This window comes from Peromyscus californicus, unplaced genomic scaffold, assembly GCF_007827085.1.
Source record: "Peromyscus californicus insignis strain IS unplaced genomic scaffold, ASM782708v3 Scaffold_3__1_contigs__length_106647218, whole genome shotgun sequence".
Taxonomy (NCBI): Eukaryota; Metazoa; Chordata; class Mammalia; order Rodentia; family Cricetidae; genus Peromyscus; species Peromyscus californicus.
The window spans coordinates 7,346,458-7,364,933 of NW_026294551.1; the positions used below are offsets into that span (position 1 = coordinate 7,346,458).

At 47.3% G+C, this 18,476-nt stretch overlaps 2 protein-coding genes across 5 annotated transcripts in view; one reads left to right on the plus strand and one right to left on the minus strand.

Moving 5' to 3' along the window:
* The window catches only part of Rab37 (RAB37, member RAS oncogene family), a 66,639-nt gene that overhangs the window by 12,813 nt on the left and 35,350 nt on the right, over positions 1-18,476 (minus strand). For both annotated transcript variants that reach the window (XM_052757007.1, XM_052757009.1), the window contains exon 2: positions 2,576-2,686. In XM_052757007.1, coding sequence (XP_052612967.1) covers positions 2,576-2,686 — 111 coding nt within the window. The remainder of the gene's footprint in view (positions 1-2,575; positions 2,687-18,476) is intronic.
* Cd300lf (CD300 molecule like family member f) overlaps positions 13,209-18,476 on the plus strand; it is a 15,319-nt gene continuing 10,051 nt past the window's right edge. For all 3 annotated transcript variants that reach the window (XM_052757004.1, XM_052757005.1, XM_052757006.1), the window contains exons 1-2: positions 13,209-13,338; positions 18,001-18,342. In XM_052757004.1, the coding sequence (XP_052612964.1) occupies positions 13,296-13,338; positions 18,001-18,342 (385 nt within the window). In that variant the 5' untranslated portion in view covers positions 13,209-13,295. The remainder of the gene's footprint in view (positions 13,339-18,000; positions 18,343-18,476) is intronic.

The following is an 18,476-nucleotide window of genomic DNA, read 5'->3' on the forward strand; positions in this document are numbered from 1 at the left end:
AGTTCCATGCCTGAAAGGCCACAGACCTGGAATTTTCTCAGCAAGGGCCATTTCAATCTGTGTCCCCTTCTCTTGATGCCCAGGCTGCATTCAGCCTCCTGAGCAGGGCCAGCAAGAGCCTGGTGGCCTCTTCTGCTCCAGTTGTCACTACTCTGGGGTCCAAGCCCTGACCTAGGGCACTTGCAAATTACTCTATGTGCTTAAAAAAAATCTCTCAGTTGCGGCTTGAGATGGCTCAGTGGTTAAGGACACTGTTGGCTCTTCCAGAAGACCTGGGTTTGATTCCCAGAATCCACTTGGCAGCACACAGCTGTCTGTAACTACAGTTTCAGGGGATCCAGTGCCTTCTTCTGGTCTCCCTGGGCATTAGGCACAAAAACAACTATACACATAGAAAATAATAATAATAATAATAATAATAATAATAATAATAATAATAATAATAATAAATCTCACTGCATGATAGGTCAGTAAGCAAGGGTTTTATAACCAATATCTCTAGGGACCAGTATTTGAAGGACACCCAGTGTCCTTCAGCATCCTTGCCTAGCAGGATGTGGGAGAATGGCTGCAGTGCAAAGATCCAGCTGTTTTGGGCAGGGGATGAACCAGGAGGGAGTGGAAGGTTCCTAACACTAAACGGAATAGTAATAAGGGGAATACACATTGTCACAATCCAGCCATGGCTGGACTCCATCACACTTCCTCTGTGCGGTTACTGTCACATGTGGTTTTCCTGCCCGCTGTCCCTAGTGAGACTTTCCCTGGATTTGGGTCCCAGCTGTGGAGCATGGTTGTGCTTGTTTGTAGTTCTCACCCTTGACCCAAGTGTCTCCAGGCTCAAGCTTCACTCAAGCTGCCAATATTCTGGATGCTGGCCTCGGTTGAGGATGTGCAAGGCTATCCCAAGGTCAACTGGAGACTTCTCTTATCCCGGCTGGGAGGCTTGGATTTCTCTGACTAAATTCTTTCTTCTCTCTCGTAGATTTGCCTTAATTTCCTTGCCAATCTAGTCGCCAAGTTCAGAGATGATACCCCCATGACTTGTCCGGATGTGCATCAGAATTTTCAGACCCAGGATCACCTACTCTCTGTTCTCCAAGTCAGGTGCAAGGATAGGTAAAAATAAGACATGGGTGTGACTGTGAGGGAGGTGTGATCTTGGCTGGAGTAGGCTATCCCTGGCACAGAGATATCCATCTTACTTCCAGACAGGCTGATCCGAGGTCTTAGGGATTGCCCAAATAGCCTTGGCCTTCTGGGACTCAGCCCTACCTTGTTCAGCCTTCCCCTTAGAGAAGGCCAGGGCTCAACTCACCCTAATTTTGAGAGCACTTGGGTGGGGATGTTTCCAGACAGGTTCCGGGTCAGACAGTTAGTTCACAGGCTGGGCAGCTCTCCATTCCCACTCACCTCCTGAAGTCACCTGTTTCTATGTCCAGACTGGACCCTTGCCTTCCTCTGACCTCTGGGGAAAGCCCATTTCTGGATTTCCTCCTCTCTCTTTTCCTCAGTGTAGCATGGTGTGTCCCAGTCCCAAATGTGACCTCACAGACCCCGTGCTTTGGTTTGTCTAGAGGTTTTCAAACCCCCACAGTACCCAAGACATGACACCTCCTCTGCCTGTCTCTGAGATTCTAGGATTTCAGAGACTCAGCAGCACGAGAAAGGGGCAAAGCCATATGGAAGACCTTTCCAAGAACTCAAGGGGATCAGAGGGTACCTGCAGGCATGAGAAAGTCAGGGAGGTGAGGGTGTTGTAGCCCACCAGGTTTCCTAGTGGCTGTACCCAGCAGGACTGCATGAGAGGTTGATTGGACCACGGGCCTGAGTATCAGGTGTTTTTAAGGGTCTACACTTGACTGTAACTAGCAAGGGGGAGGTCTTTTGCTCCACCCCTTGGCATGGTTATAAATAGACCTTTGGACTAAAGTTCTGGGCCGGTGGGTAAGGATCCAGGTCCACCAGAGTTTATCCTGAGTATCTCTCTGTTTCTCTCCCCTCTCTTTCTAACTAAGTCTCTTATCTCTCATTCCTCAAGAGTCCCTGGGGTAAATAAATGTGGGGGCTGGTCCGTCACATGAGGATATATGACAGAGCAGGGCTACTAGACTGTGGAGAATGGTGGGGAAAGGGGTCTGACCCCTTTCTAATTAGATACCCACTTATCCACTCACACCCCAGTGCTGTGTCCCAGGAGACACTGAGAACTAAAAGCCAGACTCAGCCCTTGCCTGCTGACTCCCAGCCCACATGGCCATGCAAGTTTGCACATTCCGTGCAGTCATGTGCCATTTCTTACCCTTCCAGAATCTTTGCATCCTTGGGCTGACCTGAGTATCCACACCCAGATACATTTGTATTGTTGGCCTTTAGACTCAAAGTAAAACAGAGCCTCCACACCACCATGCCAAAGCCCAACCCTTTCCAGTCCTCATCAACTTGCCTGCATCTCTGGAAATAGTTGTTTACTCAGATCCTTCTAATGGTCTCGTATAAGCACCTGCCTGTTTCTGGCTGGCACCCTGACACACATACAGTGCCTCCAGGGCTGGCAGAGCCAGTGAGTACTTACTGTGAATCCGATGCCCACAGTGGCTGAGAAGGAGCCAGGGATGAACTTGCCCTGGTCGAACTGAACCAGTAGAGATGTCTTCCCAACGCCACTGTCACCGACCAGGATGGTCTGAAAAGCAGCAACGGAGATGGGGTGAGGCCTCTGGGTAGATTAGTTGTGACTGTAGGAGGTGATTCTGAATACACACACACACACACACACACACACACACACACACACTTATACATATATAGTACACACAAATAGAAAAATACAGACACATACATCTATACAGTACACAGAGACAGACAGACAGACAGACAGAGATATATAATACACAAACACAGACATAGAAATATGTATACAAATATAAAAGCTCAGAGATAGGGCTGATGAAATGGCTCACCAGGGAAAGATGACTGTCACCATACAACAACCTGAATTCAATCACTGATACCTACCTGGTAGAAGGATAGACAGACTCTAGGCAAGATGTCCTTTGATCTCTACACACACTGTGGCATGTGACCCACCCCCAGTAACACACACAAAACTCCACAGATAAACACATACCCACTGTACAGACCGAGGTACTTAGATCTAGAGGTTCTCTCTCTGTCTCTCTCTCTCTGTCTCTCTCTCTCTCTGTCTCTCTCTCTCTGTCTCTCTGTCTCTCTCTCTCTCTCTCTCTCTCTCTCTCTCTCTCTCTCTCTCTCTTTCTCTTCTTGATTTTTTTATTGAAGTCACTGAAAAAGGCTTAGGGCAGCCAGGCTGTGGTGGCACATGCCTTTAATCCTAGCACTTGGGAGGCAGAAGCAGGTGGATCTCTGTGAGTTTGAGGCCAGCCTGGTCTACAGCTCGAGTTCTAGGACAGGCTCCAAAGCTACACAGAGAAACCCTGTCTCAGAAAAAAAAAAAAGGCTCAGGGTATAGAGGGAAACTATACCAAACCAAGTTCATGAACACCTGAGATAACTTTCCTCCCATCCCCAGACTTCTCTGACATGCTTGGCCTGCTGCTCTGCTCTGAGCTCCATCCATCATTGCTGTGTTTGCACTGGGGTCACATGGCCCAGGGACAATTCCGAGGCAAAGGCAGAACATGGCAGGGACGTTATGTCTGACCTGTTCCTGGGGATACTAGACTCCTCTAACAGCTGGCTTCGGCTTGAGGACCACTACCCTTGGAATTCCGACCTGAGTCAGAGCCCGACGTTTCCCTGGCTCCAACCTCATTTGCCGTATAGGTGTTTCCCAATAAAATCCTTGCACATTTTGTTTTGGCGTCTGATCCTTGGAAGGTCAGATAACGTGATGGATTTCCCATGTGTGCTAGTCCAAAAGGACCTGGGTGTGGAAAGCAAGATCAGGATGCCTAGGGTGAGCCTTGGGAATAGTTCACAGCTGGTCCTGGACCAAACCCTTGGCAAGGACAGTGTCCCAGAGAGAGGACTTTAGGAAACAGGACAAAGGTCACTCTCCCCTGGGAGGTCGGTCTGAGAGGAAGCACAGTGAGAATCAGCCTGAAAATTTGGGTGAAATGTTTCAAAAGGAATCACAGAGCACATGACAGAACTATCCATGAACTATGAGACTGTGCCCAGAGGACTCTAGGGTTAGGAATGGGAGGGTGGATGGGAAGACAAGGGCCTTGATTTCTAGGTGGACAGCAGCCACTTTCTAAAGACAATCATTGGAGGTCATTGGAAGGCTTTAGAGAGGCAAACTTCATCTGCATTCATAAAGACACAAAAGCAGAGAGACTTTCAGGCCTTCAGGTCCGTGCACCCCAGCCATTTTGGGGCTCTGATTGGTGTGGGAGGGAATCAGTATCACAGTGGGTTGAACAGGACATTGTCCGTGTGATGTTGACTTTGGACGTCTCCTGACTGTGGCTCTTCAGCCTCTACCTCCCAAATGAGATTCAGCTGGGCTTTCATTTCCTCCTGGATTGAAGAGCACCATTTATTTGTTATGAATAGTGGCTTTGTTAATTTGCATCTCACATTGAACTTCCCCAGGCTTCAAGATGTACTTCCTAGAGACAATAGTCTAGGGGAGCCTGTATGCCCCGGTTCACTTCCTAGAGGACATGGCAGACACAATCCTCGTCCCTTTTGCTTTACAGGGTGAGGAAGCCCATGGGTCTTTCTTCACTCACTCTGATACTTTGACCTTTGTGGACTTTGTGAGTTCAGCTCTTCAGACTCAACTGATCTCAGGCTTCGGGCAGGGCCTGCTCTCAGTTGGTCTTTTTGCCGCCAAGAATCTATTGGTGGGGTTGGAAACCTGGCTCAACAACTAAGAGCACTTATTACCCTTGCAGAGGATGCTTCCCAGCATCCAACATGGCAGCTCACAACCATCCACAACTCTAGTTCCAGAGGATCTGATGCCCTTTTCTGATCTCCATGGGCACCAGGCATGCATGTGCTGCACACATAAACATGCAGACTCATACACATAAAATAAAATAAAATAAATAAATTCTAAAAAGGATATATTGACAGTTGTGCTGAGAGGTTCTTAGGGTTTTTTTTTTTAAAGTGTCTCCTTATGTAGCTCTGTCTTACAACTCATTATGTAGCCCAGGCTTTTAGGGGTTCTCCTGGCTCCACATCCTGAGTGCTGGGGTGACAGATGTGCTGATCTTGTTTGGTTTCTGGCCTGGTTGTTAAGTTTTGTTTTTAATCTGGGCAATCATAGAGAGCTCTGAGTGGTCAACGACAAGCCTTGTTGACTACTTTCCTTTAAATCCACAACCTTCCTTAGACCTGTCTATTGTCTAGATTAAAAAGTTATTACCTTTGTTATCTATTTATGTGTGTGTGGAGGTCATAGAGCAACTGGTAGGTGCTGCCTTCTTCCACCTTGTTGTTCCCTGGGGTTGAACTCAGGGTGTTGGGCTTGGCTGCAGACCCCTTTATCAGCTGAGCCATCTCTTCGGCCCTTATTGTCCAAATTTTTTTTCAAGACAGGGTTTCTCTGTGTAGCTTTGGAGCCTGTCCTGGAACTCTCTCTGTTGGCCTCGAACTCACAGAAATCCGCCTGCCTTTGCCTCCTGAGTGCTGGGATTAAAGGTGTGAGCCACCATCATCTGGCTGTCCAAAGATTTTACTGCAATTTCTCTTTTCTAGAAAAATTAATTTTTAAAAATGTATTAATTAAGTTAATGAAGTTGGACCAGCAAGATGGCTGAGTGGTGAAGTGTTCGCCTTGCAAGTCTGAGAAAGCAAGCTGATCCTTGGAACCCATGAAAAGGTGGAAAGAGAGCTGACTGAACACACTCTCTCTCTCTCTCTCTCTCTCTCTCTCACACACACACACACACACACACACACACACACACACACACACACACATACACACGTCATGCTCATACACACATACTACCCTAAATAATGAAAAAAAAAAGTTAATGAATCCTGGTTGGACCCAAACCTCTGTCTGCATTTCCTCCCCTCTTCCTCCTCTTCTGCTTTGAGAAAGTTTCACAGGCATCTCAGGTGGCTTTCAATTCCTAATCTTTCTTCCTCCACCATCTAAGCTCTGGAGTTGCAGGTGTACACCACCATGCCTGGCTGGGTTGCTTTTCTTTCCTTCTTTTTTTTTTTTTTTTTTTTTTTTTTGGTTTTTCGAGACAGGGTTTCTCTGTGTAGCTTTGCGCCTTTCCTGGGACTCACTTGGTAGCCCAGGCTGGCCTCGAACTCACAGAGATCCGCCTGGCTCTGCCTCCCGAGTGCTGGGATTAAAGGCGTGCGCCACCACCGCCCGGCTCTTTCCTTCTTTTTTAAGATTTATTCATTTATTATGTATACAGTGTTCTGCCAGAAGAGAGCATCAGATCCCATTATAGTTGGGTGTGAGCCACCATGTGGGTGCTGGGAATTGAACTCAGGACCTCCAGAAGAGCAGCCAGTGCTCTTAACCTCTGAGCCATTTCTCCAGCCCTGCTTTTCTTAAGTCATTTCAGTGTGTGTGCCTTTGTGTCTACCATTCACAAAGGGGATCTGAGGTAGTTTATAACAGACCCACATGTGCCAAAGGGTGCTTAAAGCAGTGTCTGAGAAAAGTCACAGGGGGTGAGGGAGAAGAGACGGACCCAGAGTCAGAGCCATCCCTGCATTCAAGCATTACGTTTAGTTTTACCTTCCTGAGTGTCAAGACAGAATGGGGAACTGTGGGTTTCTGTAGTATCTGTATGACAAAGTCTATTTGACCAATGACCATTTTCCCCAGACATGTGACACTAAGAGTCATCCTCAGTGACAGAGTGAACAACAGCCTTTTTGCAAGAGATGCAAAGCTTTTTTGCTAGTTCCTGAGCCCCACAGTAAATCCCAGTGCAGTGGAGGCCTCCCTGGGCCCCGGCACAACCCTGCTGCTCTCCTGGACGCCGTTACTCAGCAGCAATATTGAGAAACTAGGTAATGGGTGGCCCTCTTTGCTCCTAAGATGGCTTTAAATGATCTCCTTAGCCAGACAAGACGTTTCGATACCACCAAGATCAGTTCATCTGGGGTTGGGGCTGTGGCTCAGTGGTAGAGTGGCAGCCCTTCACCTGCAGGGCTGTAGTGAAGGAGTTTTGATGTGGCCCTCACTTACGTACAGCTGACTTGAAGTCTGATACTTTGGGTGGTTTTCAGCTGCATAATGAAAAGACTTTAAAAGTGAAGCTGGTTTCCTTGGGGAAAAAGAAATTTTACTTCAAGACTGTAGCCTAGTGGACTAGGTGTGATGGTGCACACTGCTAATGCCAGCCCTCAGAAGGCTGGCACAGGAGGATTGCAGGTTAGAGGGCAGACTGGAGCCATATAGTGAATCAGAGTCTGAGTGGGTTTGCACTGTGACCCTGACAAACAAACACACAAACACCTGCAGCCTCCGCTCCCACCTGAGAATGTCCAGGCTTTGAAGGCTTTCACTGTTTTGGACTTTGGACTAACCAGACCCCACAATCGTAGAAGCCAGTTTCTTAGAACAAACTCCTGTATGAAGTTTAATCCTTATTGTCAACTTGACTGAAGTAGGACATCCGGGGATTTCTAAAGGACACGTCTGGGTGTGCCTGTGAGGGCATTTCCAGAGAGGATTAACTGAGCTGGGAAGACCCACTCCGCATGTGGGTGGTACATCCCAGGGTTAGAGCCCAGATGGAGTGGGAGGGAACTTGGAGAAAGTCAGGGGGATCCTGGTATTCCCCAGACTCTGCTTCCTGGGTGGCCATGTGGTGGTCAGAACGCCTCTGCTTCATGTTCCCACCACCCGATCTGCCCAAGCATGTGTGACCAAGTGGCCTTGGACTCAACTTTCCCAAACCATGAGCCAGAGCAATTCCTTATTCCTTTATGTTATTCAGGCATTTTAAGCACAATAATGAAAAGCTAGCTAAACACTGTTTGTGCAGTGCTAGAGGAGTCTGGCAGACAACATGATGTACAGTAGTTTGAGAATGGTTGACTCCGGCTCATGTTTAGGGAGTGGGCTTTCATAGTGGGAGCAGGCAAACTATTGGAGAGCAATTGACAATATCAAAGTTACCCATGCAAATTCTTCTGGCTCTCTTTGCAGAAGTACACCAAGATGTGTGTGATAAAGGGGCTTCACAGTAACATTCATTAGAACAAATAACTCATCAAGGAGGTACTAGGGAAACAAACCCTAGAGTATGCATAGTAGATGATTCAGCAGACAAAAGCACTTGCTGTGTGTATTAATTACTTTTCTATGGCTGTGATAAAACATCAGGATCAAAGCAACTCATAGAAGAGAGGGTTTATTTGGGCTTGTGGTTCCAGAGGGATAAGAGTCCATCATGGCAGGATAGACGTATGGCTAGGACCAATCCTTGGGTGCTGCATGGAGCATCTCAGGGCCAGGCATCATTTCCATCATGTAGCACAGTTCAAGGCCCTTAGAGTGTTAAAGCCAGTCAGTGTTTCCCTTTATGATGATTCTTGTTGCATACGACAGTTTTCCTCACAACAGATAATAGCATGTTGGGTGGTGTGAGCTTTACATCGGTGTGCCCATCTGATTTCTGGGACAGGCAATTCATTTCTGTCTGCAAGAGATTAGATGAGTGAAATACAAACCTCAATATTAAAAGTGATCTCTCATGGTGCCGAGATTAGGTGCAAATTAAATTCGTCCTTCCTGCTGTCTTCTCTATTTCCTAAAATGAGTGTGTCTTACTTTATTAAGTTAGACAAATATACTATTTTGGAGTTTTTATTTTATTTTTAATTACACGTATATGTGTATCTGTTTGCGGGTTGTGCCCATGTGTGCACCTACATGTGGGAGCCAGAAAAGGGTGTTAAATCGCCTGGAACTGGAGTTACAGATGGTTGTTCAGTCTGTGCTCTTAAACTTGAGTCATCTAGGCAAAGGTACTATTTTTTTTTTTTTTTTTTTTTTTTTTTTGGTTTTTCGAGACAGGGTTTCTCTGTGTAGCTTTGCGCCTTTCCTGGAACTCACTTGGTAGTCCAGGCTGGCCTCGAACTCACAGAGATCCACCTGCCTCTGCCTCCCGAGTGCTGGGATTAAAGGTGTGCACCACCACCACCCGGCAAAGGTACTATTTTTAATCAGAAGCCACAAGAGCTCCACAGTTCCAGGGCTGGCTGGGATCTGAACAGCATTAAGGATATAGTGAGATGGGATCTGCAGGAAGTCAAGAGAAGCTGTGCGCAAGCGCTGTGAGGGAGACAGAGAGAAGAGTGCAGAGGAGCCAGGGACAGCCACAGCTGTAGAGCAGAAGGGCAGGTCTTGCTTCTGGGGCTCTTCACTTTTCTCTCCCAGCACTGTAACGTTGCGGTGAACTACTCCAAACTCAAGGGCACAATTTGCGTCAGAACTTGGTCAGGGTGACCATTCTGCCCTCATCTAGGATCCCTGGTATGTCTAGGGTCTGCTGGCTGGTAGCCAGGGCATCTCAGCTCTTCTCTGTTTGTCTCTGGTGCCCACCCAGCAGGCCAATGGGCTCCTGGCAGAAGCAGGAAGTGCAGGAGGAAATATGGGGGCCCTAAGCTGGGACCCCGCACACCCCACTTCTGCTGTATCAGAGTAGGCGAAACAGGTCATGAGTCTGCTGTAGGTTTAAGGGGAAACAGACTCTCTCTTTAGAGAGAAAAGCTCTGAGGTAAGAGGATGTGAATCACTATAGATCCACTTCAGGCCTGAAGCTGATGCAATGCTGGGCCCCTCTGAAGAAAAAGGTTTCCAAATTATTAATACTAAATTTGGCATGGGGTCTTGAAAGGAGCCCCTTCCAGCTAGGGGTGTGACAATCCAGCTTCACTGCCTACAAGACAAAGCTCCAGAAGCCCTACTAAGTGCAGCTGAGAAGGGGAACAGGAGGGCAGGGAACCCCAGCCCTGATGGCAGGGTCAGCGTTTGGGGAGAAAGTTCAAGAAAGTGTGGCTGACAGTCTCTTCTCATCACCAAGAGATTTAATTTTGTGGGTTATTTTCAATTCTACCAGTTTTAAAAAAAGATTTATTATTATATTTTTTGTGAGTGTGTATGTGTGTGCCTGCCACATGTGTGTGCCTGTGAAGGCTAGAGGAGCGCATCAGACCCCCTGGGGCTGGAGCAACAGATGATTGCGAGCTGTCTGAAATGGATACTGGGATCCAAACTCAGGTCTTCTGCAAGAGCACTATGCCCTTTTAAATACCGACCCATTCCTCTAGCCCCTTTTTAAAATTTTGTATATGTGTATATGCCTGGGTATGGGTAGTGCCTGTGAGTGCAGGTGCCCATGAAGTCCAGCAGAGGGCATAAGATCCCCTTGAGTTGTTACAGACAGCTGTGAGCTACCTACTGTAGGTGCTGGGAACTGAACCTGGGTCCTCTCTGCAAGAGCAGCATGCGGTTTTAAGGCTCAGCTATCTCTCCAGCAACTATCTGTACCTGGCTTAGTCTTTGGCTGTTAGTCTTCATAGTACACTTTTTTCTTTTAAAGTTATTATTTTTATTTGTTTGTTTGTTTGGTGCATTGTGGGAGGAACTGGGGCAGTGTGTGTGCCACAGTGTGTGCATGTTTGTGTGTGTGTGTGTGTGTGTGTGTGTGTGTGTGTGTGTGTGTGTGTGTGTGTAGGTCATAAGATAGTCTGCAGGAATCAGCCTGTCTCCTGCTACCATATGGGTCTTAGGAATTGAACTCAGGTCCTCAGGCTTGGTGGCAAGTGCCTTCACTCACTGAGCCGCCTGGCCGGCCCTGCAGTACGCTTCTTGTGGAACTTCTAGAGTGGGAGGGGTGCCATTTGGACCTCGTGCTAATGGCAAAGGTCCAGCACTAAGGAGTTGTCCTTTCAGTCTGGAATGGGGTGATTCCAAAAAGATCGTATGTAGTTTTCAAGTCCAAAGGGATCAAGAGGGCAAATGTCTGTCCTTATAACCCGGAGACCCCTATGGACAACACACAGATGCACAAGAACACATAGACACATACACATAGATAGACACATGTACACATAACATATCGTTACATATCACATACAGACAATACACGTGTATACACAGCTTCCTCCACAAACAATATTACACACAAAGTGTGTGTGTGTGTGTGTGTGCGCGTGTACGCATGCACATGTGTGTGTGTGTGTGTGTGCCCACATTAACACACATCTTGTAAACATAATGCTTTAGGGCAGGGAGAATCTTCAATGGTCTGTTCTATAGGAACTCATGTCTAGCCTGGAACTTACTATGTAGTTGAGGCTGGCCTTGAACTCCTGATCCTCAGGCATGTACCACCATGAATAGCTTCAATTCCCTGCCTCACCAATGGGGATATGGAGGTAACTGAGTTATGCCGAAATCAATAACCAAGCCAGGTCTGGAGCCTCTAATGGGTCTTTGAGGACAGGAGGCTCCTGAATATCCTGATTCTCTCAGAACCCACAGAGGTCCTTGTTTAAGGGGCAGTCTCCTTATCACTCACAACCGCCTGGATGTTGTGTTCTTGATTCAAAGGCCCGCCCCCATCTTGGATGGGCCAGTCTGAGAGGGCCAGGGTCAGAGGGTCTGGCCATAGGCTCCTGACAGCCAGCTCTGGCTTTTTTGTTTTTTGTTTTTCTTCCTCTGCCCCAAAAGGAAAAATAGCTCCTGAAGCCTCCATGAACCCACCCCTTGATTTTCAGGGTGCCCCCAGCCTGTTCATCACGTCCCTGAAAGGCACTCCCCTATGCGCGTTGCAGAGGATGTCTATCTCTGATGCCATGCCCTGGTCAGAGACCCGTTTAATCAATAGTGGTGAGTGAGTCTCCCAAGCCCTTGTTGGCTTTTCTTTATGGTCCAGAAACATGTAAAGTAAGTGGCTATCCCTGGCCACATCCTGGAAAGGCAGCTTATCAGTGGCTGGTGTTTTCAGAGTAAACAACCCTCCCACATGCCTCCTCCATTCTGGTTAGCCTGACCAGGGCTTGAGGGCACTGTAAAGTCGAGATGTCAGAGGCTGTGTGTGGCACCTACCAAAAGTAACTCCACCCTAAGGGCTTGCTGGAAAGGGCTGTGTGTGAGATGGAGGGGACGTGATGTCAGATTGAAGAGTGAGACCATGAAGGCTGGCCTTCATTCCTTTTGTATTTGGACAAATGGATATTGTGAGGAGGGTGTGGGAGCAAGGGTTAGAAGTTAGGAATAGCAGGGCTGGAGAGATGGCTCAGTGGTTAAGAGCACTGGCTGCTCTCCCAGAGGACTCTGGTTCAAGTCCTACCACCCACATGGCAGCTCATAGCTGTCTGTAACTCTAGTTGCAGTGGATCCGACACCCTCACACAGACATGTATGCAGGCCAAACACCAATGCGCATAAAAATAAATAAATACAAACAAATAAATAAATTACACACAAAAAGAGAAACACAGAAGTTATGAATAGCAAACTGGTTTCTTTGGGGGTGGGGTAGCTCCAGGGTATTCACTAAAGTTCTAGGGAATTCGGGTTGACCTAGCTCTTACCCAGCAGGCTGGGACAGATTGGCCAGTGTGTTCTCAAAGCAGAGCCCCCTCTTGCCATTGGGCAGGTAGATCCCTGTGCATATATCCAATTACCTGAGTCCCTCTCTCTGTGAGTTTGTGGGGGAGGGGCATTGAGGATCAAACCCAAGGCCTTGCTTATGTTAGGCAAGAGCTCTGCCACTGAACAATAAATACCTCCCTCCCTCTTTTTAGACAGGTGTCACTATGTAGCCCAGGCTAGCCTTGAACTTACTGTGTAGCTCGGGTTCTTGTCAAACTTTCAATCCCCCCTGTTCCTGCCTCTGAGTTCTGGGTTACAGCTGTTCCTCAATGATGAAGCTGGGTTTTGACATCCCCTGAGCTTCCTCCTGTCTCCCCACTCCAGTTTCTGTTTTAGAATCTCTCTGCTGATCCCCTTCTGCCTATGGAACCTTTGAAAGCCTTCTGGGCTCCAGCTACTCTGGCTATAGCCGAAGTGATCCCGAGTCACCGGATCTATATATACAGAGTAGGAGGCCCCCGGTTGTGTTCTCGGAGAAGTCACTCTGGCTCTGGGCAGGATGGTGTTTCTCAAAACCGACTTCTTGCATTACATTTCACTCACTCTACCTCCTTCCTCTTTTTTTTTTTTTTAAATTTACCAGTGGGAAGTGGCTAAAGGAGGAAGTGCCGGCGCGAGAGAGGGAAATCAGGGGCCCAGGAGACACCGGGGTGGAGCATGTAGCCTGTCCTTGCCCACAGGCTCCACCAAGGTGAACGGGTGTGAGAAGATGCACCTGGTACTGCTGGTCCCTGTCCTCTTCTGGATCTCAGGTGAGCACACAGACTTGTATTTTGGGTGACTACTTCGGCAACCAGAGAAAGTAGCTTTCTAAGGAACCAGGGAGACCAGCAAAGAAGGGTCATTTATTTACTACCCCATTGTTGTGGTGCCTTCGTGGCAGAGACATTGAGCTCTTAAACCCAGTCCCAGGCACAATTTCAGGCCGCTGCAGGGCTGATCGTATTTAAGACAGACACTCTGATGGGCCCCACTAGTCTTGGAAAGACAGGAGAGCCCTGGTTGCTCAGGAAAATACCTGATGGAGTTGGGTGGACATCTTGTGAATGTGCTCCCTCAAGGGAAGGCTTTGGGGAAGACGGGAGTAGGTCGCTGAAGGAAACAAGAGGGATCTGCTATACAAAACTGATGGAGGGTGATTGACAGCAGCTGGGACAGAAATAACAGAAGAGGCTGAGGGACTGAGAGGTGAGAGCAGATGAGAGACTAGCCTAAGGCAGAGGGCTGACAGCAGCTTGCTTCTGTGTTTCTTGTGGTTTGTGATGGGGTGCTTCCTGTGTAGCCAAGGCTGGCCCTCTAGCTAGTGATCTTCCTGCCTCAGCCTCTATCTCTAAGAATATTTACACTACGATTTATAACAGTAGCAATATTACAGTTAGGAAGTAGCAACAAAAATAATTTCATAGTTGGGGGTCAGGACAACATGAGGATCTGTATTAAAAGGCCACAGTGTCAGGAAGGTTGAGAACCACTGCTCTAGTGAATGCCGAGTTAGAGTGCAGAAGCGGGTTTTCTTGTGTTGGGGTTATAGGTATGCGCCATCACACTTGATCTGATGTAGCTGTAAGTGGATGGATACAGTTTTGATTTCACAGAAAGAGAATTTACTGTTGAACATGATGATACAGTTCTGGGTGTGGTGGTGTACACATTTAATCTCCTCATTTGGAAGACAGAGGCAGGCAGAGCTCTGTGAGTTTAAGGCCAGCCTGGTCTACACAACAGGTTCCAGGCTGGTCAGGGATGTGCCGTGAGACTCCATCTTGAAATAAATTGCACAAAATAATGGGTTCGTCATGTCATTTTTTTCATGTGTATATGTCATGCACTTGGATCAATGTTTTCTCTTGTCTTCTCCCCCCATTTTCTACTGATTTCCCCTTCCTAAACAGCTCTCTTCTACTTTCATTCTTATTTTGTTAAAAAAGTCTAGATTTTTGCATATGAGAGAAAACGTGATATTTGTCTTTCTGAATCCGGCTTATTCTCTTTAACATGCTCATCTCCAGTTCAATGCATTTTCTCGCTGACACAATCGTGTGTGTATCTATCTATTCCTCTGTCAATGGTCCATAGCCTGGTTATTGTGGACAGTACTGCAGTATAAATGGATATTCAGTTACTCTAGCGAAGCAGTTCTCAACCTGTGGGTTGCGACCCCACTGACAAACCTCTAACTTCAAAAATATTTACATTACATTATGATTCATAATAGTAGCAATATTACACTTATGAAGTAGCAATGAAAATAATTTTATGGTTGGGATTCACCACAACATGAGGAACTGTATTAAAGGGTCACAGCATTAGGAAGGTTGAGAACCGCTCTAGGGCTTGCAGACCGCAGAAGGGGGTTTTCTTTTTTTTATAATCTCGTGGTTTCCACTGTGCCATTGGGATTCTCCTCTTGGTTTTCAATAAAAGCAAAAGGCTTTCAATTTCATACCCCTAGTGCAGACATTTCCCAGGACTCTAGAATCTTATAGCTAGGTGTGTACACAGCTTTCGTATTTAGACATTGACATTTCAAATGTGGGGCCTGGAGCAATGGCTCAGCAGTTAAGAAGGCCTGCTTCTTTCTCAGAGGACCCAAGTTCGATTCCTAGCACCCAGTGTTGGGTTTCTCACAACTATCTGTAACTCCAGCTCCAGGGGATCTGATGCTCTTTTTGGATTCCACGGGAACTTGTAGTCACATGCACATACCCATAAGCCCATACTCACACACATATACACATTAAAAAAAAAAGAAAAAAATTAGGCATAGTGAGACCCTGACTTATGAAGAAAGAATAAAAGAAAGGAAGAAAGAGATTTTAAATGGCTTGGTGAAATCTTCCCAGATCATTCTCTTCCCTGAGTTTTCCCGTTTTAGTGTTTGGCAGCTCCATATTTTGGTATTGCTCAGGCCAAACCTGGGGGGCATCCGTCTCCATGACTTCTCCCCGACTGAATTAAAATCCCAAGTCCTTGCTTACAAGGTGCTCACCACCTGATTCCTTTCTGCATAGCACCCCTGGTCCCCTCTTTTCCCATTTGCTTCCTTGCCTGGTTCAACTCCCTTCCGCACATGGCTTTGAACACATAGGTTTGCTTGGTCTCAGGGCTTTCTGTCCCTTTGCTCTGAATGCTCTTCCCTCTGTGGTCCCAGGATCCTCACCTCCTCCATGTCTTCATTTCTCACTGTGGACTTCATGGAGGATCTTAATTAAAACTGCTGTTCCTGCCAGGGTCTGGCTCACTCCACTCAGGAGGCATAGACAAAGGGAGTGGGAGTTCTAGATCATTCTAGAGCTTTTCTAGATCATCTAGAGATCATTCTAGATCATTCTACAGAGTCCAAGGCTTGAGTTACATGAGACTCTGCTTCAAAAAGAAGACAAACACAAAAACAAAACAGTGGGTCCCTTGTGTTGTCCCCATGGTCTGTGCCTCACTCCCTCATCTTAGTAGAATGGAAGCTCCCAGAGGACAGAGACTTTTGTTCCTAAAACCATAGTGGGTACGAATTAGACAAATAGCAAATAGTAGCTGCATGAATGAATGTATCCATTAATGAGTGTCTCCATTAATGAATGTATCCATTAGAGTAGTAATTTTGAACATTGCTCTTCCCGTCTTCCTGCCTTTCCAGAACTGAACAATTAAGGTTTTTTTCTTTAAAATGTGTGTGTGTGTGTGTGTGTGTGTGTGTGTGTGTGTGTGTGAGAGAGAGAGAGAGAGAGAGAGAGAGAGAGAGAGAGAGAGAGAGAGAGAGAGAGAGAGAGAGAGAGAGAGAGCATGTGTGCAGGTGTCAGAGGCGGCCAGAAGAGCGTGTTGGATTCCCCTGGAGCTGGAGTTGCAGGCTGTTGAGAGCTGCCTGATGTGGGTGCTCAGACATGTACAACGGCGAGACCACTCTGGAAAACAATTTGATGGTTCTTCAGAATGTTAGATATGGTATTGCCACTTGACCAAAATGAACTGCAAACCCACACCCATGTAAACGCTAAGAATACAAATGGACATGATAATAGTATTGGAAATCTCTAGAAGGTGGGAATGATCTAAATGCCTGGCCCACATGGCGCATGGTTAAATAAACATGGCATACCCATACAGTGGAACATTACTCTGTTAAAACTAGATTGAAGTTCCAGTGACACGGGCTATAAAATGGGTGGACTTCAGAACCACGATGCCGGGGGAGAAGCCAGGTACCACCGTATACTGTACGATGCATTTCATGTGAAATGTCCAGAGTAGGTGAGTCCATGGGCCGAGAAGTAGATTAGTGTTAGTGGGGAGGGGGCAGGGAGACAGGTACCAAGGGAAGCAACTGTCAGTGGTGTGGGATAGCTCTTCACGCTGGCAAAAGAAAAAACTCTCGGGCTGGAGAGATGGCTCAGCAGTTAAGAGCACTGTCTGCCCTTCCAGAGGACCCAGGTTCAATTCCCAGCACCCACGTGGTGGCTCACAACTGTCTGAAACTCTAGTTCCAGGGGACCTGACACCCTCTCCTGACCTCTGAAGGCACCAGGCATTCATGTGGTACACAGACATAGAAACAGGCAAACACCCATACATATGAAATAAAAATAAATCTTGAAAAAAGGATAAGGCAAAAAGTGATAGACCGAGACACTCATGCCTTCCTCTGCTGTCTGCGCATTAACTCAGATTCCTGCGTCAAACATACATGTGCTCCCACTCCTACCCCATACATGCACACACATGTGCATACATGTTGGGTGTAAAGAAGTGGGGGAGGGGAGTAATTGGTTTTTGACTCAGTCTGACTATGTAGCCCAGGCTAGCTTCAAATTCATGATCCTCCTGCTTCAGCCTCTGGGCTGCTGGGAGTAGGTGTGTGTGTGGCACCACACCTGTCAGCACCACACCTGGCAGTACCACACCTGTCAGCACCACACCTGGCCATACCACACCTGGCAGTACCACACTTGGCAGTGCCACATCTGGCAGCACCACATCTGGATGTTGTTTATGGGATGTGGTGAGGGCAGATGTTCAGGATGAACCCAGGGTCTTTCTCACACTAGGATCTCTCTGTGTAGCCCTGGCTGTCCTGACACTTGCTATGTAGACCAGGCTGGCCTTGAACTTGGAGACATCTGACGGTCTCTACCTCCTGAGTGCCTGGCTTTTTATTTTTTTAAATTTGAGAGCTGTAATCTCAATCTCTCTCTCTCTCTCTCTCTCTCTCTCTCTCTCTCTCTCTCTCTCTCTCTCTCTCTCTCTTAAGAATTCTCCTGGCTCTTCTGACTCAGCAGGCTATTGAGGGACAGCAGGCAACCTGTCTTGGAGATAGGGTGTCCCTCCCTTGACCACTATTCAATTAATCATGCTTTTGGAACTGGCACTATGCCCTGCCCTTGGAGTGGGATATCAGTGGTCCGTGGTTTTGTGTTTTCCAGGCTGCTCCACTGCTCAGGATCCAATCACAGGTCCAAACACGGTGAGAGGTCAGGAGCAGGGCTCCTTGACTGTGCGGTGTCCTTATGACTCATCCTGGAAGGATTACAAGAAGTACTGGTGCCGAGGAGCTGATTGGAGTTCATGTAAGATCCTCATTAAAACCGATGCATCAAAGCAGTTGGTGAAGAAGGACCGTATGTCCATCAGGGACGACCAGACAGACTTCATCGTCACAGTGACCATGGAGGACCTGAGGATAAGCGATGCCGGCATTTACTGGTGTGCGATTCAGAGAACTGGCTCTGATCCCCATTTTAAAGTTAATGTGAACATTGACCCAGGTAAGAGTGTGTGTACATCTCTTTAAGTGCTCTTTTTGGTCCCTTGGGTCCCACCTAAAGGAATTAGTTGTCACTCAAGTGAGCTGTTGCACTGTGCAGGAGGCTTGATTGACTGCTTGGGGTTTGGACAGGGC